Here is a 24,150-nt window from a genome sequence, read left to right on the forward strand (position 1 = left end):
AAGGTGGAAAGTAAACACTATCTTTGTACCTTTAAAGGAAAAAGGTCATAAAGCACAGAATAAAATAGTGGTTAAATGTTGCAGAAAAAAATCCATCTTGAGTTACACTTAATTTTGAAACCGGGTTCATCTTGCCCCGAGCCAGGAATCACTTGAAAAAAATATATATGTGAGCAACCTAATTCATGATAGCATTCTTCACTGTAGCATAATTTGTAACACAGTTTAGCTGTATGCTGCCTATTTCAAAATTTGGTGCCGTCCCTACACAGTAGGATGAATCCCTGCCTCTTCTATGTGCAAAAACAATTTTTCTTAACATTTTCACTGATAATACTGAAATCAATGGAAGGTATGAATGTTCAGAACCTTTGAAAATCAGGCCTCTTATTTGGGTGTTTAAATATGGATTTAGGTGCATTACTTTAGGCATCTCAGCTTTAAAATGTTGAACTACGTTCGTAGGTTGTTGATTAGAGAAAGAGAGAGAGAAAGAGAGAAAGAAAGAAAGAAAACTGCCTTTTAAATTTTCTGCTTTTGTATGTATCCATTACATCTATGTTTTTTTTAAACAATGAAGGAGAGAAATAATTTTGTGATTTTAATGAAATGCAGATTTATTCAAGAGGTTGAAACAAAGCTTTTTTTTTTTGTATGAAAAGCTTTTGAAAAACCTAACGTTACATGACTGATACATACACTCTGGGGTTTGTTTTCCTCTGCATAATAATGCCTACTGTCAATGGCAATTATGCATGCAAACATATGGAAAGAAGAACTTATTTATAATTTCCAAGTTTGAACATTTTTATATACTAAGCCAGGTTTTAAGGTAAGACGATTTTTTAAATTATTAATACAATCAAACACACTGTTCTTGGCACTGTACTATAACACAAATAGTCCCTACGCCATTAATTTACAGTCTAGTGGTACAGATCCTGTGAACACTTACAAATATTAGTAACTTTACTCAGGTGGGTATTAACATTCAGTTAAATGGAAGCACTTGGTGAATAAAGTTATTATTATTTGTATTTTGTAGTAGTACAGGCTCATTTCTTATGTGAAATCTGGAAGAGGTAAGTCAAAGGTGATACATGACCAAGGAGAAGGGGTGAAGGCTTAGCAAACTGAAAGTGACTGGAAATAAGTATGGAGAAGAGTGAAAGAAAAATTAGTGAGGCATCAGTGCTGCAATCATGGGCATAACTGAGGGGTTTGGTGGACATAATGAATTCCAAGATACAGGATGGAATGGAGTTGTGATGCCTACAGGTAAGGAAAAGACATTTGATCTTTGCATGATAGACAAGTCAGTGCAGGGATTAAAAAGAAAAGAGGCATCAGGATCAGATCACTGGGTGAGAAAAAAAAAAAGATCCTCGGTTGAATTCTCCTCTGGAGCAAAACATTGTTTTGATCCATGACAAACTGGTCTGTCCTCGGCTGTCTGTGACAATTGGGGTTCAGATATCCAGGGAGAGAACAGAAGTTCTGATCTCCAAGTAACTGAATCAACCAATTGAGAAATGTCATTTGTGAAAGATGTCTCCTAATACTGAGGCTTTGAATGACCACTCAGAATTGTCATAATATTGTCTGTTAGGGTGTTCTGCAAACTTGGAAAATGAAGGGCCAATAGTATGATCTGATAGCTGATGCACCAGTCACACAGCTGGATTGCTTTCTGATACAGTGGTGACGGGCGTATTCCATCTGCTTTTATCATACATTGCTGTAGTATTGTTTGTCGGTACTTAGACTCTGGTCACTTGAAGTCTGGACAAGAATGCTGTGCATGATTGACGAACTGTGCTTAGCTCCAGGATATTTATATGGAGATTCATTTTTGGGGAGACCAAAGCCCTTGTGTCTGCAGGTGAGCCAGATAATTCCCCATTCAAGAGTGGATGTATCCATTATTAGAGGTAGTGTGGGCACTCCACTGCATCTTCCATCAAACTAATGGGAAAGAAGACTTTTTGAGAAAGTGTGACCAACCTATCCATGTGGTGTCTGCCTGGTAGATATGCTTATCTCAAATATCCTTTCATGGAGGGACGGTGAACTCTGTCAAACTACTTCCCCTCGGTACATAAAGTTGTTTGTCCCATTTGTCTAAAATACATCCTAAATGATGTATTTGGGTGAGCCTGACGTTGAGTGATGAAGTGAATAGTGAGGAACTTGTCCTGTGGTAGGTAGGACTTCACTACTGTGGAGTCTAATACTGCCCCTATTTACTTTATGCTTGGTGATGGAGTAAGAGTGATTTTTTGTCTGTTGGCTCTGAGACATTAGAGCAGTGAAAACTCCAAAGTTTATTTCTAGAGGATTTTTCACTTATAAAGCAACCATCCCTGAAGAAGCTAGTCACTGAGATATGGATAAATCTGTAACTCTTGTCTACTTAGTGAGCTGGCATGACCACCAGAAACTTGATGAATACACTTTGAGCTATGGAGTGTCTGAAGGGAAGCACCTGTAATCATAATGAGACTTTCCCATGAGAAGTATTATAATAATGAGACTTTCCCATGATGAGGTATAATGAGACTTTCCCATGAGAGGTATTTCCAGGGGTCCGAGTGAACTGCTATATGGAAATAGGCATTTTTCAAGTAGTCTTGAAGATCCAAGGTATGGATTATAGAGGCTAGAGTCAAGCATTGTGAAATTGAAATGATAGATGAATTTGTTATTCATCTGTGTAGAATGGAACACCAACCTCTTTTCTTCACTAGCAAATAATAAGAGTAAACCCGCGCTGCGCTAGAACTCCAGAGGTACTTCTCCCCACTGCTCCAAGATGCAGAACAAAGTCTACCCCCTTTCTTAGCAATATCTCATGAGAAAGGCCCCAGAAGAGTGATGAAGGAGGGTGAGGGGGTAGGAAAGAAATTGATAGAATATTCTTTGTTCAAGATCTCCAGGCCCCACTGAGGTTATTCAGTTCTGGGCCTCTCAAAAACAAAATTCCAGAAAGGGAAAGAAGAAAATAGATCCTGCTGTTCCATGTGGCTCTCAACAGCACTGTCTCACCTGCTGATAGAAGTTATTGTAGGTTGTGTGGAACTGAAGGACGCACTGGGCCTTCTCTAGAACCTCTACCTCTTCCTTGGAGCCTCAGATAATCTTTGTGGGCCATAGTAGTAGGAATTATCTGCCTGGGATAATTCTGAGGTCTGTGTGGTATTCTCTAGGTGACTGGGGGTGTACATCCCCACAGAGCATAAGGTGGCTCAAGAGAGCTTTAATATATGCAGAGCCTAGCGAGTATGGGTATTGAAAAGATCGTAGTGTGAAGGGTTGGATCACAGAAACCCCCTTGGGGACTGCCACCTGATGTGCCGAGACTACCCCTGAGCCTGTTTCCCCTGGCAGCTTGGGACTTCAGGGTCCTGCCTGGTTTAAGCCAGACATGCTAGCCTGCTGCTAACTCAAACCCAGGTCTGAACCACTTCCCCTAACAGCTGCAGGCTTAACTGAAAACAGTTTAAGAAGTGTTCCTGCCTCCCTCACTCTTCTCTTCTGCAAGAGCTTCCAGGTGTTGTGACTTGTAGGTATAACACGAGGAATCAGCCATTAGAAGGAGGTTTGGGGTAACTGTTGAATATACATGTTAAAAATTTGCTCATTTTTTGGTTTGCTGGTAGTTCTGAAATATTGAATAAATAAATTTCAGGTGAAATTAAACATTTAGTTCAACTCAAAACTAAATGTTTTGTTTAGTTTGAGCATTTTTTTAACTTATTTTTTTCAATAAAATTGAAAGAAGGGTGAAATGAAAACATTTTGAATTTTAAAAAATGAAATGTTTATTTTGAAAATGTCAAAACAAATTGCTTGAACTTTTTGGATTTTTTTCCCCCCTCTGCACGAACAATTTGGTGAAAGACATGAACTCATACAAGTTTCTGGAATTGACAAACCTGAATTTTTTGCCAAAAATTGTTTCAGCCAAAAAAATTCACCCTGCTCTACTCATTATTTCAGTGCAATTTAATGAGAAAGAATACTGTGGTCTGCAAGGTTCATAGTTTAATAAACATGGTTACTATTCGTTAACTAAAAATACAATTTGATAAATCTTTAACCAATAAGACCTGTGTAGGTCAAAATCAATTTATTAAAATTTGAGAAAAATAGTATGCATCTTTAAGAGGACATAAGAAAACATTACGACATTGAGAGGTTCAATAATAACAAAAACTGATTTTCTCTGCAGTACTAACAGCAAAGTTGCAAGCGATTATCTTTCAGAAAAACAACAGCTCTATTGAAGTATAGCTTTGGAAACTGTCATATGAGTAAGCTGTAATGAATGTTCCCCCTACAGATCTAGGAGTACCTAACAACCAGGACTTGTTATGTCACAAAAAAAAAAAAATAATTTATATACGGTAGCCACTCATTGAGCAGACTTCCAGTATTTCAAAAGCAGAAATTTTTAATCAACACATAATGGAAAAGGGAGCTAAATCCTCTCAAGTAAATTAACACTGCACATATCATGCACTATCTACTCTATGTATGCCATATTTAAAAATATAGATCTAAAAATCTCCATTCAATCTTTGATAAAGAAATGACTTGCTTTTTTGTTATAAAATGTCTAATTCACAGTATTGGAAAAACATTACGATTTATACAGTGCTATGAAAACACACACAGAATTGATAACTAAAAGACAGGGTTACTTCTCCCAAAACTTTCCAATCTATGTTAATAGCTTGATGAATGATACTTGTAATGATCTGGGATGTACTTAAAAAAATAAAAACTGATATTACCTTGTGAAAAAAAAGAGAGAGAAAGAACAAACTTACTATTGTTCTTTTAAGACAATGTTTCTCAGACTGTGGGTCGACCTCAAGTGGGTCATGACCCTGTTTTAATGAGGTCGCCAGGGCTGGCTTAGACATTCTGGGGCCTGGGGCTGAAGCCCGAGCCCCACCACCGGGGCCGGAGCTGAAGCCCAAGGGTTCCAGCCCTGGGTGGCGGGGCTCATGTTACAGGCCCCCTGCCTAGAGATGATGCCGTCGGGCTTTGGCCTTCCCGCCCGGGGTTGTGGAGCTCAGGCTTTGAATATCCCCCCACCCGGGGCAGCAGGGCTCAGGCTTCAGTCCCTCCTCCTGGGGTCATGAAGTAATTTTTGTAGTCAGAAGGGGGTCATGGTGCAATGACATTTGAGAACCACTGCTTTAAGAGATGGCAATGAAATAAAACTGAGTAGTGAAGAAAAAGCACAACACTGATGCAGCGGGCAAAGCAACTAGCAAAGGAATGAGGAAAAAAATGAACTGGCCGCTGAGACACAGATTCAGATTGAGAATCTAAGGAAAACCAGCATATATAGTATAATCTCACTCTTATAATTTGTATTCCTGATACACAAAACTCAGCCTGTCACCATGTGACTTTAAGTACCATCTGAACAACACCATTAGATGACTTTGAGAGTCAAATTAATTGTAAATGAACACTCCTACACCATTCAGAGATTGTTTTTTAAAAAAAACAACAAACATCAGCCTTTGCAACACAATACAAGAAAGATGTGGAACAATTACAAAAACAGAAGGCTTTTACCAGCGTGAGAGGCCATAAGTATTAAAGATCATAATCAACAACTTGGATTACACCCAGAAACAAATGGCTATCCATGATAAAGTATGGAGCATTAGCAAAATAGCCTAATAGAGATATGCTACACTGAAGAGGTGAGTCTCACAGTGATGAATCAAGTATGATTCCCATGCTGTTGACTTAATTGACAAAAGTTTGGCAAGCACCCACTGTATATGGCACAGCCATCACCCAGTTTACAGCATCACTTCCTTCTTTTGTGGATTAATTTTAGCTAGGTCAGCCCTCATCTATCCCTATGGCCACCAGACACTGGAAAGGAATAAGAAGAATCCAACGTCTGGATTTGATTTAAAAAAAAATATAGAACTGAGTAGCATAACTCACTTGCCAAAGCTTTGCAACCTAGTGCCTACTACTTAGGTGCCTAAAACCATATTTAGGCACTTAAATAAAAGTAGCCCAATTTTCAAAGGTGCGAAACAGTTGCAGTTCCCACTGACTTCATTAAGATGTGCAGGTGCTTAGCACTTCTGAAAAATCAGGTCATTTATATTTGGGGACCCAAATAAAATTTTAGAACCTTAACTATAGACACTCTTATTTGAAAAGTTTGGACACTTTCTCTCCCAGAAGCTGTACATGTACTCTGAACACTAAGAGATAGCAGAATAGCAACATTAGAATTTAACATGAGAGATCCTATGGAGATAAAAAGTAATTACTGAGAACAACCCATTAGTTCCCAAAAATGAATGTATGAACACCCTCCAATCCACCCTGGATTCCAAACTGGGAAAACTAGTTCCTCTGGACTGCAGCCAGCCTATTGTTCTAGATTGGACCCATTTGAATGGCAGACCATCAAGGTTGAGGACACTTGATGGCTTTCCCATTGTTAGTCTTTTCGGTAGGTGTAAGGATTTCTTGTCCCAGCCCATATGCTGGGAAAGTGAAGGGTACTGCACAGGCTGCAATCAAAATGGCATTCACAAAACAGAATGGAGTTGACAGATTGTTATAGATACATACGGGCATATAGAAATCCATTACACTCGGTCTGATCCTTCTGCCCTTTTCTTTCAGTAATATTTTAATACAATAGTGTGGCTGTGGTTATTTAAACTCCTCTCATAATATAGAGAAAAATGCAGCCTATAAGCTTGACAAATATGGTCTTTACCCTACAAGATTAATTGTTTATGTGGCAATAAATGAAGTCTGATAAAATATAATAAAAGTAACTATGATGGTCAATACCCACAAATATCACCACAATATACTCCACAGTCTTCCTATGATGAGCGCATGGATGCTTCCCTGAGAACATGCAACACCACTATTTATGCACAAAAGTAAAGCATGGATAAATTAATAATTCCTCCAGCTACTATGGACTAAATGCTAAAAGTAGCATTGTTAATAAATGTATAAAGCATTTGTAAGACAAAACATATACAAATACATCCATATTTATAAGAAGTAATGTATGCCAATTGAATCTGAAAATTAAAAATGAGTGAGAACAGATTTTATATATATATATATATATATACACACACACATACATATATGTATCTCTCTCTCTCTCTCTCTCTCTATATAGATATATATATATGAATGTAGCTTGGGTGAATGTGAGCGACCACTATGTCACCAATGGCGGGGGGCAGAAGGGGGCCAACAGTGTGAATCTAGGGATTTTGGCAGGAAAGGCTACTTGAGCCATGAGAGGTGTCACTGTGCAAGGCAATATACTCCCCACTACATTTCTGTAAGCTAGAAAAACTATTAACTTCAACAATTTGCATAGCCAATCACTATTTTACTCATAGTGCTTTCTGCAGGAGTATGACAATGCTGAGAAGCCTCTCAATTTCTAACTCTATGCCCAGTTGAGTTTAAATTAGTCATGCTATGTCTTCATATATATAGAAGGAACTCTTAATTGTGATATTATATGTAAAAGTCTTCTGCTGCTTAGATTGAGATGTACAAGAGGCTATGCTATATAATGAGGCGGTAAAGTGGAATTTATCTTCCCTGGCTTCCAGTACTACTGTTGCATGAAGAATTTACAGAAAGGAAAGAAAACAGGAAATTTCTGTGATTAATGTTTTTTGTTTTTATTAGAATGATTACATGACAAGCTTTTCAGAACTACTGTGTTAAATTTGGGAAAGTACTGTTTAATTGCAGTTGATTTTTATGATAAAAAGATCAGAAGATTAAAGTAGTTTGAGGTTTGTTCATACAAAATAAAAATATATATATCTATTTTGATACCATGGACATAGGGTATATGCCGGAAACTGTTTTGGGGACTATTTTAGAGCTCTTCTATTTTATTATTGGAGGTAGCAGGCATATATCTGAAAGTTCAATTGATTGACCTACATAGTATGTACATCAGATTATTAAGTGTGCTATTTAATGTTAGCTTTCAATTAAAATAAATGTAAATTGTTAGTTACAGACATTAAAGTGCCATCAAAATTAAAATTTTCATTTAATAATACAAACCTTTACTAGCTTTGTCTAAATGTTGCAAATCTTCAACAAAATTCAGGACATCAGGATACTTCTCCTCACATATTTCAACGAGAAAATGGAGCAAAGTTGTTTTCTGATCTGCTGACTTTGTGTCCTTTAACTAGAGAAGTAAAAAAAAAATATATATGTTGGGAATGAGAATGGTTTGAATTATTCTTACATTCAAAGTACTTTAACAACTCTGAATGTTATGAAGATAAGAGCCAAGCTGTTAAACTGATGCAGCTTTATGTAAGCGAACCGTAACATGATTGATTGGCTGTTTTTGTTGATTTATTTTGGTTGGTTAAAATTTAAAGTAGATTCTAAATACTGACTAGTTTAACACTTATCTACCAAATATTTGTTTTTTTCCAATGAAAAGTAAAGGAGTATGCTAAATTATGAAATATGAAGCTCAAAACACTTAAGCTGTATTTAAATGTCTTCAGAAATGCAAGGGATGAAATATATTAAAGCACAAGAATGGTATGCGGTTACCAAGATGTTTGTAATTTTTTTTTAAATGAAAAGAAAGATTCCAATAACAAACTTATTCATTTCCAATCTTGAACAATTATCTATAAAAATACTGCTCCACATTGGCTATTGACATAAGCATATTAACACCTAAAGATGTGAATCCATGTATAAGCTCTTTTGCGCTCCTTACTGGTGGAAAAAGTTTCTTCTTAAGCATCATTTTAATTTGGGAATAGGATCTGTCTTAAGGCTCAAAAGAGACCAACTGAGTCAAAATTTTGGTAGCCTATGAGGGTCCCCCTCCACACACACACACACACCCACACACACACACACACACAATCAATATATTTAGCATATATTGATCCAACTGAAGTGCAAATGAGTCAGTGTCCTTAAATCATGTGCTCTACGATATACACTGGATGCATTAAAAAAATTAATTCCAGTTTTAGAGATATTACCATTTTCAAACATATTCTGACAATGAAGGATGTCATTAGAATTGGTATTATCTATAAAACCAAAATGAACTTTAAGTGTGCCCACTGTATATAAATCACATTAGTTTTCAACTCTGTCTGACAAGAAATAATAATCCAATTCACAAAAAGATGGGTAGTTAAACTATGTATTTACAGAACAAACAGTCTTCAGGAAATTCCAGCTAAGGCATAGGTTAACTCTCTCCTAAATCTAAATTGTTTGGTTTTCTTAAAGGAGGGATATTAACACTTCAGATGAAAGAAATAAACTCCATTAGCCCATAAGTAACATAACATGATATGGATGAAATTCTGGCCCTATTGAAGTCTATGTATGACTTCAGTCAGTGTATGACTACACTGCAACTAAACACACGCAGCTGGCTCATGCCAGCTGATGTGGGCTCACAGGGCTTGTGCTGCAGTGCTATAAAACTGCAGTGTAGACATCTGGGCTTGGGCTGGAGCCCAGGGTCTCGGACCCCACAATGGGGGAAGGTCCCAGACTCCAGAACCATGGCTATTTTTTCCCACCCACCTTACAGTAATTTCATGTAGACTACATTTCCCTAGTTTGCTTATGAGAATGTCATGTGGGATTGTGTTAAAAGCCTTACTAAAATCAAGATACATCACATCTACTGCTTCCCCACTATCAACTAGGCCAGCAATCTTGTTTTAGAACCCTGTCATCCTTCAGCACACATTGCTTCTGTGTTAAAGGGAAGGAACCTGAAATCTAATATGTAAAAAAATTTGTAGTTGTTTCAGGTACTATACTTGACTCTGAGGAACTTTGATAGTTTTTTGGTTTTACAATTTGTCCATCTGTGAAAGACCAACTCAAACATGAAAAACCAAGCAAATAACTGACTATAATAGAAAAAAATAAAACGAACTCCACCGCACCTCATAAAGTTGCAACAAAAATTGTATTAAGAACCTAATCAATTCTCAATAGAGACAATAGCAGTGGAGGACATTCCACATCTCATAGGATATACTTGTTATTAAGAACTGAAGTACACAAAGTTTTCAAAGTATAAAGCTTTATCTCCAAAGTCTTTAAGCAATGAAAAGTGAAATGAAAAATGCAAACACTATACTAAAAATCACACTTTTTCCTATGGGTGTTAAAAATAGCAGCAAAAATTATTGTAATTGAAACATTAGAATACAAAAAATCCACATCAACTACGGTTTATTTTGTGCATTTGATTATATCATATATAGTCAGTAGTTTTTCCTGCTTGTGGTGTTCTTTCACACCCCAAAGGGAAGAACAATGTTTAAAAAAATAGGAAAGTAACTTTTTAAAAATGACAACATATGTTGAAAGTGTCCCTTTAATTTCTTTTGAAAACCATTTCTTAATGAAAATATGTCTGCAGACAAAACTCACACAGACAAACATGTCCAGGCATGTGTAGATCTAAACTAAAATACCAGCTTACTTCCAAACAGTTTTGCATCTTTGCATGTTGAACGTTAGAGAGAATGTATATAGTACAGGCACAGAACCAGTTTTTAAAATACTTTAAACTCAGTTATTTTTAATTAGCCTAGAAACCACTCTTTATTAAGAACTATACATCTTCAAATTTGCACATTTTAAATCATCAAAATGGTACCGAGGCTCAAATCAAAAATGTTTCTTAATTTGGTTACAGCACAAAATATCATTGTTTCAACAATGCATAATGGTGTGAGTAAGACAGCAGGGTGAAGAGAGAGAAACCCAGTTACTTACCTGTATTGTGATATATTACACAACTATTCCATGTATGAGTGTGTGAGGTATGTGCCCCAATGGGTACTTCACTTCAGGTGTGCATCCCCCTCCTATGCTCCTTTGTTCTGAGATATTGGGTAGCAGAGTCAGTTTGGCCTGTGCCTGGGTCCCACATATTCTCGAGCCCTGTACTGAGGATACATAGAGCTGTGCGAGTGAAGCACCCTGAGTTCCTTCTCTACTGCCAAGTCCCGCAGAGGATACTCCAAAGCTGATAGCAAAGAGGGTGGGTAGTGAAGCACCCATAGGGAGAAGAACTCCAGTTATTGAACAAGGTGAGTAACTTCTCCTTCTTTCTGAGTAGCATCCTTTTGGGTGCTTCACTTTAGGTGACTCCCGAGGAGTATCCCCACAGGAAGGAGGGTGCTTCAGAACAGAGTCTAATATTGAAGACAGAACTGCATTGCCAGCTGCAGCATCTGATCTAGAGGCATGCACCAAAGCACACTGCTTGGAAAAAGCATATATTGAAGACCAAGTGTGACATGGGACACATGCCTCTTGTGACCGCCTCCTGTTGACTGGGCGTGAACCTGCACGCTCTCTCCCCCCGGTGACCCATTGGCTGTTGCCCTCGTCAGTCATGTCTTCAGTGGCTCAGCCCTCCAGCTAAGTCACATAGTCAAAAGCATGAATGAAGAAACTCCTTCTGGGGGAAAAGGTTCAACTGTGCCCTTGGTAATGTCTGCAGCCCTGTCTCTGAGCTCAGTTCTCAGGCCCTTCTGAGCTAGCTTTAAGTCCATGTCTGCCCTGGTATAGAGTAGTGCCCCCAAGGCTTTCTCCCTGGAGACTAAGTCCTTTAGCAGTTCTGTGATGTCCCATTAAGTCCCGCCCTTCATTTGGGCCTCTAAACAAGACTTATCCCCTTCTTGGGGCTTTGGCCACTCCACCAGTGGCCAGCGGGGGGACCTGGCCCCACCAACTACTCCGGGTCCCAACCCAGGGACCATATAAATAGCAGCCATGTGCTGCTTCCTGAAATAGTTGCTGCTCCTATTCACTGGGCCACTTCCCATATACACCTTTCCTCCTCTTCAGTTCTCTCTCTGTTCCCTGTTTGAACAGGTTCTCTCCCAGGCCTTCTTGCCTAGAGAGTTTCTCAGTCTCTGTCCTGATTTCTCAGGGTCTTCTCTCAGGCCTTTTCGCCTGGAGAGCTTGTAAGAAGACCTGTCCCTGCTTGAGAAAGGTTTCTCCCCAGTATCTTTACTTGTGGAGTTTCACAGCCTCTTCCTCCTTCTTTACCCTTCTGGTCCCAGCCAGCAACTGAATTACTCAGGTCCTGCAGCTCCTTTTTTAAGTGAATCTGCTGGATTCTGATTGGCTGTTTCCCCGCAGAATTTTTAGGTAGACCTGGAGGACCCTGGACTTCAGGAAAGCAGACTTCGACTCCCTCAGGGAATGGATGGCCAGGATCCCCTGGGGGACTAACTTGAAGGGGAAAGGAGTCCAGGAGAGCTGGCTATATTTCAAGGAATCCCTGTTGAGGTTACAGGGACAAACCATCCCGATGAGTCGAAAGAATAGTAAATATGGCAGGCGACCAGCTTGGCTTAATAGTGAAATCCTAGCGGATCTTAACATAAAAAAGAAGCTTACAAGAAGTGGAAGGTTGGACATATGACCAGGGAAGAGTATAAAAATATTGCTCGGGCATGTAGGAATGATATCAGGAGGGCCAAATCGCACCTGGAGCTGCAGCTAGCAAGAGATGTCAAGAGTAACAAAAAGGGTTTCTTCATGTATGTTGGCAACAAGAAGAAAGCCAAGGAAAGTGTGGGCCCCTTACTGAATGAGGGAGGCAACCTAGTGACAGAGGATGTGGAAAAAGCTAATGTACTCAATGCTTTTTTTGCCTCTGTTTTCACTAACAAGGTCAGCTCCCAGACTGCTGCGCTGGGCATCACAAAATGCGGAAGAGATGGCCAGCCCTCTGTGGAGATAGAGGCGGTTAGGGACTATTTAGAAAAGCTGGACGTGCACAAGTCCATGGGGCCGGACGAGTTGCATCCGAGAGTGCTGAAGGAATTGGCGGCTGTGATTGCAGAGCCACTGGCCATTATCTTTGAAAACTCGTGGCGAACCGGGGAAGTCCCGGATGACTGGAAAAAGGCTAATGTAGTGCCAATCTTTAAAAAAGGGAAGAAGGAAGATCCTGGGAACTACAGGCCAGTCAGCCTCACCTCAGTCCCTGGAAAAATCATGGAGCAGGTCCTCAAAGAATCAATCCTGAAGCACTTGCATGAGAGGAAAGTGATCAGGAACAGCCAGCATGGATTCACCAAGGGAAGGTCATGCCTGACTAATCTAATCGCCTTTTATGATGAGATTACTGGTTCTGTGGATGAAGGGAAAGCAGTGGATGTATTGTTTCTTGACTTTAGCAAAGCTTTTGACACGGTCTCCCATAGTATTCTTGTCAGCAAGTTAAGGAAGTATGGGCTGGATGAATGCACTATAAGGTGGGTAGAAAGCTGGCTACATTGTCGGGCTCAACGGGTAGTGATCAATGGCTCCATGTCTAGTTGGCAGCCGGTATCAAGTGGAGTGCCCCAAGGGTCGGTCCTGGGGCCGGTTTTACTCAATATCTTCATAAATGATCTGGAGGATGGTGTGGATTGCACTCTCAGCAAATTTGCGGATGATACTAAACTGGGAGGAGTGGTAGATACGCTGGAGGGGAGGGATAGGATACAGAAGGACCTAGACCAATTGGAAGATTGGGCCAAAAGGAATCTGATGAGGTTCAATAAGGATAAGTGCAGGGTCCTGCACTTAGGACGGAAGAACCCAATGCACAGCTACAGACTAGGGACCGAATGGCTAGGCAGCAGTTCTGCAGAAAAGGACCTAGGGGTGACAGTGGACGAGAAGCTGGATATGAGTCAGCAGTGTGCCCTTGTTGCCAAGAAGGCCAATGGCATTTTGGGATGTATAAGTAGGTGCATAGCGAGCAGATCGAGGGACGTGATCGTTCCCCTCTATTCGACATTGGTGAGGCCTCATCTGGAGTATTGTGTCCAGTTTTGGGCCCCACACTTCAAGAAGGATGTGGATAAATTGGAGAGAGTCCAGCGAAGGGCAACAAAAATGATTAGGGGACTGGAACACATGAGTTATGAGGAGAGGCTGAGGGAGCTGGGATTGTTTAGCCTGCAGAAGAGAAGAATGAGGGGGGATTTGATAGCTGCTTTCAACTACCTGAAAGGGGGTTCCAAAGAGGATGGCTCTAGACTGTTCTCAATGGTAGCAGATGACAGAACGAGGAGTAATGGTCTCAAGTTGCAGTGGGGGAGGTTTAGATTGGATATTAGGAAAAACTTTTTCACTAAGAGGGTGGTGAAACACTGGAATGCGTTACCTAGGGAGGTGGTAGAATCTCCTTCCTTAGAGGTTTTTAAGGTCAGGCTTGACAAAGCCCTGGCTGGGATGATTTAACTGGGAATTGGTCCTGCTTTGAGCAGGGGGTTGGACTAGATGACCTTCTGGGGTCCCTTCCAACCCTGATATTCTATGATTCTATGATTCTATGATTCTATAAGTCCCGGATGACTGGAAAAAGGCTAATGTAGTGCCAATCTTTAAAAAAGGGAAGAAGGAGGATCCTGGGAACTACAGGCCAGTCAGCCTCACCTCAGTCCCTGGAAAAATCATGGAGCAGGTCCTCAAAGAATCAATCCTGATGCACTTGCATGAGAGGAAAGTGATCAGGAACAGCCAGCATGGATTCACCAAGGGAAGGTCATGCCTGACTAATCTAATTGCCTTTTATGATGAGATTACTGGTTCTGTGGATGAAGGGAAAGCAGTGGATGTATTGTTTCTTGACTTTAGCAAAGCTTTTGACACCGTCTCCCACAGTATTCTTGTCAGCAAGTTAAGGAAGTATGGGCTGGATGAATGCACTATAAGGTGGGTAGAAAGCTGGCTAGATTGTCAGGCTCAACGGGTAGTGATCAATGGCTCCATGTCTAGTTGGCAGCCGGTATCAAGTGGAGTGCCCCAAGGGTCGGTCCTGGGGCCAGTTTTGTTCAATATCTTCATAAATGATCTGGAGGATGGTGTGGATTGCACTCTCAGCAAATTTGCGGATGATACTAAACTGGGAGGAGTGGTAGATACGCTGGAGGGGAGGGATAGGATACAGAAGGACCTAGACAAATTGGAGGATTGGGCCAAAAGAAATCTGATGAGGTTCAATAAGGATAAGTGCGGGGTCCTGCACTTAGGATGGAAGAATCCAATGTACCGCTACAGATTAGGGACCGAATGGCTAGGCAGCAGTTCTGCGGAAAAGGACCTAGGGGTGACAGTGGACAAGAAGCTGGATATGAGTCAGCAGTGTGCCCTTGTTGCCAAGAAGACCAATGGCATTTTGGGATGTATAAGTAGGGGCATAACGAGCAGATCGAGGGACGTGATCGTTCCCCTCTATTTGACATTGGTGAGGCCTCATCTGGAGTACTGTGTCCAGTTTTGGGCCCCACACTACAAGAAGGATGTGGATAAATTGGAGAGAGTCCAGCGAAGGGCAACAAAAATGATTAGGGGTCTAGAACACATGACTTATGAGGAGAGGCTGAGGGAGCTGGGATTGTTTAGCCTGCAGAAGAGAAGAATGAGGGGGGATTTGATAGCTGCTTTCAACTACCTGAAAGGGGGTTCCAAAGAGGATGGCTCTAGACTGTTCTCAATGGTAGCAGATGACAGAACGAGGAGTAATGGTCTCAAGTTGCAGTGGGGGAGGTTTAGATTGGATATTAAGAAAAACTTTTTCACTAAGAGGGTCGTGAAACACTGGAATGCGTTACCTAGGGAGGTGGTAGAATCTCCTTCCTTAGAGGTTTTTAAGGTCAGGCTTGACAAAGCCCTGGCTGGGATGATTTAACTGGGAATTGGTCCTGCTTCGAGCAGGGGGTTGGACTAGATGACCTTCTGGGGTCCCTTCCAACCCTGATATTCTATGATTCTATGACTCATCTTCACTGCCCCTGTTCTGTGGTGGGGTGTGGTAGGACTCCAAGGTCTCCAACAGGGGGCCTCAAGGGACCTAGTACACACCGTCACAAAAGGTTATTGCTTTTCAAATTTCAGTAATTTGAACATCCTTGAGTAATGACATAGAAATAGATTGTGACCTTGTAGTGAAGGACTAACACTCTCAAAGGGGGTTGAATGCGGGCAGAATCATAACATGAAATAATACACCCCAAGATCCATGTAGAAAGTTTCCTTTGGATTGGTCACAATTGAAACAATAGTCTGGGAGACTTTCAGAATGGTTTGGTTCCATTTAGATAGAAGGCAAATGCTCTTTTGACACAAAAGATACAGAAGGCAGCTTCCTGTGTAGTCTGAGGTGGTCTCAGGGGGTGAAAAAAAACCTGGAAGATGAATGATCTGGTTAATATGAAATTAAAAAAACACTTAGGTAGAAACTTAGGATTTGGTCATAATGAGACCTTTTCCTTGAAAAACATTGTAAAGTGCGAACCTACCATTAAAGCCCCCATATTTGGGGGGAGGACTGAGAAAGGCATACTCCATGCAGCAAGACCTCGCATATACAGTGCATGCGAAGTCATGCCACATGGAGGACACCATTTTGAAGAACAGGTCTTCTGCAAAACTGGACGTGTTCAGGGGCCAAATGGAATCATGCCATTGTTTGTCATGACCTTGGCTCTCATCAGTGGAAAGAAATGAATGCAAGCATTGCCGAACGCTCACAATTCTAAAAGGTTGATGTGAAGACAACGCTCTTGGAGAGACCATTTGCCCTGATGGTATGAGACCCTAGATGCTCCCCACTCCCAAAAGGGATGCATCTGATGTTATAACAATGATAGGAGTAACAGAAGAACGGGACTCCCCCATGCACATGTGGAGGGGTCTTCCTGTCAATTGAGTGAATCCAGAATCTGACGAGGAACAAACATCTGCTTTTCCAGATTGTGCTTGTTCAGTACATAAAAAGCCCTGAGCCATCTCTGGAAGCATCAAAGATGCAACTTGGTGTATTGGGTTATGATGGTAAAAGCTGCCACCTGACCTAATAGCTGGAGACAATTTCTTGCTGAGGTTTGTGGACTTATCCGAATATTTGAAATGAGATTTTTTGGGGGGGGTGGGGGGGTAGGGTTATGAACCTGTCCATAGGTTGGTAAGCCCTGGTTGTCATGACATCTAGAGAAGCTCTTATGAATTCTATCCTATGTATAGGGCTAAAAGAGGACTTTTTGAGATTGAGTTGAAGACCTAAACTGTGGAATAGAGACCTTGTCATCTTTACTGCTGATAAGCCTATCTTTCCAGAGGTTCTAACTAGCCAATCACTGAGATAAGGGAAAACAATTATCTACATCCAAGCTATAGCTATACGACCACCTGACGCAACAAAAGTCTTCAGTACCAAATCAAGTTTAGGGGTAGTGTGGCTCTTAGAGGAAGCCTGAGGTGTTTTCACAGTGTAGGAACTACTCAGAGCCTCAGTAGTACTCCCTTTAGTACCTGAGGTCCCTGGAACATTATTCTACATCAGTGACAGAAGGAGATCTAACACTCCTGCTCCTTTTGCTGGTACCTACAGACTTAGCATGCCAGGCTCTTGGTACTGCGGACATGGATGGAGATGCCACATCCCATGAAGTTTTTGGTGATCAAGATGCAGAGGTGGATGGGGTAACCAGCAATTGTATCCTTGGAGACTCTTGGTAAGCAGGACCTGGAGGTAGATGGGGCACTAAGCGTATCTGTTCTTGAAGGAGGGGCAGCTCTTACACATGGTTGGTATATGGGAGTTTGACAAACAACGAAGGCATCAAAAGTGTCAGTCACTAACTAGGATAGATTCCTGGCGGAAAATCAGCGCTTAAACCCTAGGGATCCCTGCATACCACAGATAAAGTCAAGAACAACCCTTTAATCAGGGAAAGAACAAAGGGAAAACGATAGACCCCAAATTAAACTATTTACAACTAAGCTAAATTAACTACCTAAACTACAATAAGGTATAAGCATGGCAGGCAGGCTCAATGCTCTGTCTCAGGCTGAAGGCAGTTGAGAAGATACTTAGGCCAGTTCACCCATGCAGCCCTATATAGCCTCAATATGGTACATGAAGATGTGTACAGGCTGAACTGGCACTGCTAATGGAAGTCTCCAAAGGTGAACGGGGCACATGCATACCTGAAGTGGAGCACCCATTGGAACTGACTACTCAAAGGAGGAATCCCATCTCCTTGAGGTGCAACTGGTGTTCCAAAATACCTTGGACCCAAGCTTCTACAGGAATTGTGATGCTCCTGACGGGAAAAAACATCATTGCCACCTTCCCTTAGCCATGTATGTATTTCTAATGGACAGGAGGTTTTCCTATTAAGTAAGATGTTTTAATAGCTCTTGAATAATCTCTTTTGGTGTGTTCTAACCACTCCAAAGTCGTGCTATGAGCAAGATTTGATCATATTGCTGTGATACCATGTGCCAGTCTGATGGTAGAATCAGACACAGATGAACTGATAGTCTTTGTAGGTCAGAAAACCAATGATTCCATGCTTGAGCTATTAGAATAATTTTTCCATAGTCTTGTTTCAACTTCAGAATCACTTTTGGAATGAGTGGAAATGCATATATCGAATTTGACCCTTAGGGTAACAGGAATGTGTCTGTGAGGGAAACCTGGACTGTGACTTGCTCTGGAACAAAACTGATGGCACTTTCTGTTCAGTTCTGACTTCTAGCAAAAAGGGTTAGGCTGGTATTCCTTCATGACTGGAATATGAACCTAAGAATGTTTTTGTTCAACAACCATTTGTGATCTTCCGGGAACCTTCTGCTACGATGGTTTGTGACAATTTCTGCAACCCTGTGAGAGGAGAGGCCATAAGCAGGATTCCATTTTGGATGCAAAAATTCCAAAGCTTGATTGCTTCCTAATACATTAGGTTGGATCTAGCCCATTCTTGCTTATTCAGGTAGAATATGCTGACGGGTTGTTGGATCATCTGACTCTTGATGTGAGTTATGAAGCCTTGATATGACCAGTATATGACTTGAAGCTCTAGAATGTTTATCTTCAGAGATGATTTCTGTTCAGTCCACAATGCTTGAATCCGCAAAACTGCTATATATACAAATCGCCCCCTGAGGCAGATACATCTGTAGTGGAAGTTTTTGACAGAAGAGGATGAGAGAATAATACTCCCTAATGAGGACAGACCCCTGGGAAGTATGCGAATCAGCAAGTCCAGAGAGATTTTGATGGGATGATATTCAGACTTCAACCATATATCTCTGGTGAAGTCCAGCACGCTAAAGTCACATACATATAGAATGCCATGTGTCCGAACCACACACTCAAGATCTCATGTTGCCCTTGGCTGGGATTGCAGAGTATTGCATAGGGAAAAGAGACTGGAGCAGGTAAGCAGTTGCTGTCTTCAAATTGAGGATCACACCAATGAACTTGATTCTTTGAACATGGGACAGAATCACTTTGTCTTATTATCAGGTCTTGTTGAGCAAATAGTGAGTGGAGATCTGCTGGATGGTTTGTTCCCCTTGCTGACTGGAGTGGCTGAGGATCAACTAGTCATGTAAACAGGGGAATACCTGCATGCTGATTCTTCTGAGGTGAGCCACCACTTCTGTCATGTCAGGAAAGGTATATTGGTAGCAGAGGTCTACCACCATGAAACTGAGATATTTTGTGAGTAGGATGGATCACTACGTGAAAGTAGGCATCCTGTAAATCGAGAGCAGCATACCAGTCATTGGGATCTAAGGGAGGACTAGAAGCCAAAGAAACGATGCAATGTTTTATTATCTTGATGAAGGCTTTTAGCTTCCATGAGTCTAGAATCAGCCTCAGAACCCCTTTTCTCTTGGATATGAAGTGGATATGGAGCAAGTATTGAGAGTAAAAATGTCGTCCCCAATTTTGAGAACATCCTCTGTAACTCTGAAACACAGAAGAGTCTACACCTCTTGCATGCATGCAGACTTTGTGAGATAGGTCCCTGAAAAGGGACAGGGGAAAGGTGCATGGGGTTAGGGCACAAATTGGAACCGTATCTTGAAACAGTCCCACAGTGCTTAGGACTCACTGGTCTGTTGTTTATGGCCTTCTAGCAGTAAAGAAATGGGACAATCTGTCCCCAAAAGTGGGAGAAAGTCAGAGAGACAGGCAAGGAAGATCGAGTACAACTGGTCTGCTGCTCTTGGGGAAGCAGACATATAGGTTGCCTAGCCTGAGATGGGTGCTGCTGAAATTTGAGGTACAAAGCAGAAGACGCAGTGGGTCTCTTCCTTTGTGGCTTGTGCTGTCTCTTAGAGGCATGAGGCTGCCTTGGTGGATAGTACAATTGTCTCTGCTGCTGTTATAGCCTGCTACATTTCCTCCTTGGGTTCAGCATATAAAACATGAGTGAGAGTAACCTGAGAGTCTTTAAGGGAACGCAAGACCTCACCATTTTTATCTGGAAAGAGATTAAATCCCTCAACTGGCAAATTCTTGATTATTTGATGCACTTCTGCAGGAATTCCAGAAGTCTGGAGCCACAATGGCCTCCACAAAATGGCTGCTGCTGCCATCTCTTTGAGTCCAAGACATCCAAAGCAGCTTGGAGGGACTTCCTCACTACATGATGACCTCCTGAGAACCAAGGCTTTGAATTCCTCTTGAGCATCATCAAAGAGTTTATCAGAAAATTTAGATGTAGAATCCCAAATGATCTAATCATACTGTGAATACATTTTCCTACCATACAAATCCAACTTGTTGGGCTCCTTTTCTTTTGGTGAAGTCTTGAAGCAACCCTGCCATCATTTTTAATTAGCTGCAGTAATGATCAGAGAGACAGGTGTGGGTGGGAAAAGAATTGTTCGTATCCTTGAGAGGGAACTTGGTAACATTGCTCAGTTGTTTTAGCAGTTGGCGTCAGGAGGCTTGGTGTGCCAAAATACGTTGGCTGTTTCTAACAATGCTTCATTAATAGGCAGAGCAACTCTGGCAGGCACTGGAGTTTGGAGAACATGTCTACAAGTTTGTGAGGAATCTTTTGCAATAGCGCTGGCTGAACTCTTAGTTAGGATGCTACCCTCCTCATATGCTCTTGATGGGCCTGAAGTAATCAGGAATGGAGGAAAATGACTCAGGCATAAGAGTTACATTTGGCGATGAAAATACATTGTGAGGAAGTAAAGTCTCCTCTTATTGTAGGGTATCCTTCAGTGAGCCAAATTCAATAGCAGTCTCAGCCAAAAGGATGAGTATAGGCACCTGCTCAGTCTGAGAGAGTGTCAAAGGTGTTTCCTTAGCTGGCAGCGGAGCTGGTGATCTAGTTCTGGCATGGCTGGGAGAAAAAAAACAAGTTGAGTGTGGAACGCCACAGGATGCCCAAATGGGTCAATGTGGGTATCCATGTGGCCGTGGAAGTCAATGAGAAGAGCCCCATGGCGAGCGGTCTCTCTAGACCTATTTTTATATGAGTGTCTAGATCAAGAGAGGGAATCTCTCTCCAATGAAGGAAGGAGTGAAAATCTAAGTGTCCTTGATCTCGAGGGATTCATGTCTCTGCTAGCTTCCGATTCCAAGCATGAATTGGTTAGTCTGTCAGTATGGGAGGAGCAGCACCCAGGTGGAGTGGTTGGTAACCTGGGATGATCCACGGAATTATCTGGTCTCTGAATCAGCCCCAAAGATTGCAATGAACGTCTTCTAAGTGAGAGCAGTGGAGACCATATCAAAGGTGGAATTGGGGTCAAAGGCTAAGCAGACAGTGGGACCGAGGTGAAATCTGCAGCCAGTACTGAAGTCAGTATGGATGATTGTACTGGAGTTGAGAACAGAATATCAGACTACAATAGGGGAGAGTCCAGTACTGAGACACAGCAGATCCCTTGCTGCAACACAGATCTGATGTTGTCAGTACCGACAGGACTGGTGCCTCTGAGGAAATCAGAAGTGGTGCAAATGCCAAATTAGATGAGTCTGTGAACAGATTAGTGGGTACCGGTCTCAACTGAACCGACAGGTTCAGTATCAGATTCAATGACACAGGCAGGTGGAGTCTCTCATCAGACCACTCTAGAGAGTACTGAGCCTCAATACAGGCAGAATCATAAGATAACTTATCTGAGCCACAACGACAGCCAGTCTCCTTTGTACAGCTTGAGAAACGCTTCTTGGGTCTCAAAGTTAGCCTCGGATCTGAAGCAGTCACATTGTTTGGCAACCTAGAAGAAGACCCTAGCAAAGGGAGTGGTCTGTTCTCTTCCATCAGCAGTTACCAGTCTTTTCAGCTTTGGGATGAGAGTCAGACAAAGCTGCAGGAGCCCTCCCAGTGGTGTAAAGTCTGATCTCAGAACTTCTGAGGGGTCAGGATCAAAAAATGGGCAAATAGACTGCTCAGGGAAATACTCTCTCAAGTGTCTCTCCCAGGATTGTGGGTTCTTCTCTTAAAACAATGTCAAATCTTACATTTTTCTTTGTTATGTCCCTCACCCAGTGATATTAGGCAAGGAGTATGAGGATTCTTTGTCTGTATAATGTCCATGCAGAAAGGGCAATGTTTAAAGCCCAGGGATTTCTGCATATCAAAACCGGTGCCGAGCACCTCAGACCTTGAATAACAAAGAAAGGGCCCATCAAGTAGGCAGAATATGGAGAATAGAGCTATGGTTGTGGAAACATGGACTGTTTAAAACAGCAGCAGCAACTTAGGTTTTAAACAATTTACCAAAGTTAGCACAGACATAGGAAAAGTTTTCCAAAAAACCAAAACTAAGTATTAGAACAATTTTTTTTGTATGGAAAGTTTATTTTATTTAATGTAGATGAATGCCTCACATGATTTAATATTAAAAAAAACTGAGACATGGCTGGTTTAGAAAACTTCATATAAAACCACTATAAATATTTTTACGACCATACAAAGTGTTTTTTGTTTTGTTTTTCTTCTCCAGTTTGGTTTTTTTTATTCAGATTAAAGAAAAATAAGAACTGTCTGCACATTAGCAATTAAACTGTCCCAACTAGGAGGAAAAGTTTAAAGACACTAAGATGCATGGGATTCTGATGTACAGAATTCTTCATCCAGAGGCCCCCAAACACATGCTGGCTTTTGAAGGATATGGCAGTTAGTTCCTGCTTGGCTGACATAACATATTCCTAAAAGCGCCTAAGCCATACTGTTTTCCTGCCTCTAGTGTTGGTCACCAGTGAGGATGGCAGGGAAAGGTAGTCTCAGACTGCATTTTACAAAAAATATCTGCCACCATATGGATTTCTATTGTGTTTAACACCCAAATACTTAAGATCTTGGAATAGTAAGAAAAGGCAGACCTGACCATGAGGCAGTTGGCAAGGAGGAGTGCATGGCTATTTTTGACAGGCGCCTCCAGGTTTTCCACCTTCTTCTGGGTTCTAGAATAATTTAAGCAGTTTCCCCTTAAGTAAAACAAACAGGTAGATGAAAGAGTTCACATGAGACCAGTGGTTTATAATGAAAGTCCTTAGATGATCTAAATGGCAGGGAAATTGGTAATTAAGCTATAATGTGGAAGGAGTTGCACTGTAATTCTGGGATAGTTTAAATGAGGGTTCATTTCAGGCTGCAAAATAATTCCTGGGAAATCAGCACTCAAACATCAACTAATTCACCCTGCGACAGAATGGTAAACTTTGCTGATCAATGGTAAGTTCTATTCATATAAAATGTGAAAAACACTGCCAGGATTAGACACACACAACTATTAGGAACTATTAAACATCATAAGTTTAAGTAGGGGCATAGCGAGCAGATCGAGGGACGTGATCGTTCCCCTCTATTCGACATTGGTGAGGCCTCATCTGGAGTACTGTGTCCAGTTTTGGGCCCCACACTACAAGAAGGATGTGGATAAATTGGAGAGAGTCCAGCGAAGGGCAACAAAAATGATTAGGGGTCTAGAACACATGACTTATGAGGAGAGGCTGAGGGAGCTGGGATTGTTTAGCCTGCAGAAGAGAAGAATGAGGGGGGATTTGATAGCTGCTTTCAACTACCTGAAAGGGGGTTCCAAAGAGGATGGCTCTAGACTGTTCTCAATGGTAGCAGATGACAGAATGAGGAGTAATGGTCTCAAGTTGCAGTGGGGGAGGTTTAGGTTGGATATTAGGAAAAACTTTTTCACTAAGAAGGTGGTGAAACACTGGAATGCGTTACCTAGGGAGGTGGTAGAATCTCCTTCCTTAGAGGTTTTTAAGGTCAGGCTTGACAAAGCCCT

The 24,150-nt window shown here is 41.4% G+C and overlaps 1 protein-coding gene across 1 annotated transcript in view; it reads right to left on the minus strand.

Annotated features, from left to right (window-relative positions):
- The window catches only part of DIAPH3 (diaphanous related formin 3), a 504,443-nt gene that overhangs the window by 183,278 nt on the left and 297,015 nt on the right, over nt 1-24,150 (minus strand). The window contains exon 22 of the mRNA XM_073325081.2: nt 8,116-8,245. Within this exon, the coding sequence (XP_073181182.2) occupies nt 8,116-8,245 (130 nt within the window). The remainder of the gene's footprint in view (nt 1-8,115; nt 8,246-24,150) is intronic.

This window comes from Lepidochelys kempii, chromosome 1 (genome assembly GCF_965140285.1).
Source record: "Lepidochelys kempii isolate rLepKem1 chromosome 1, rLepKem1.hap1, whole genome shotgun sequence".
Lineage (NCBI taxonomy): Eukaryota > Metazoa > Chordata > Testudines > Cheloniidae > Lepidochelys > Lepidochelys kempii.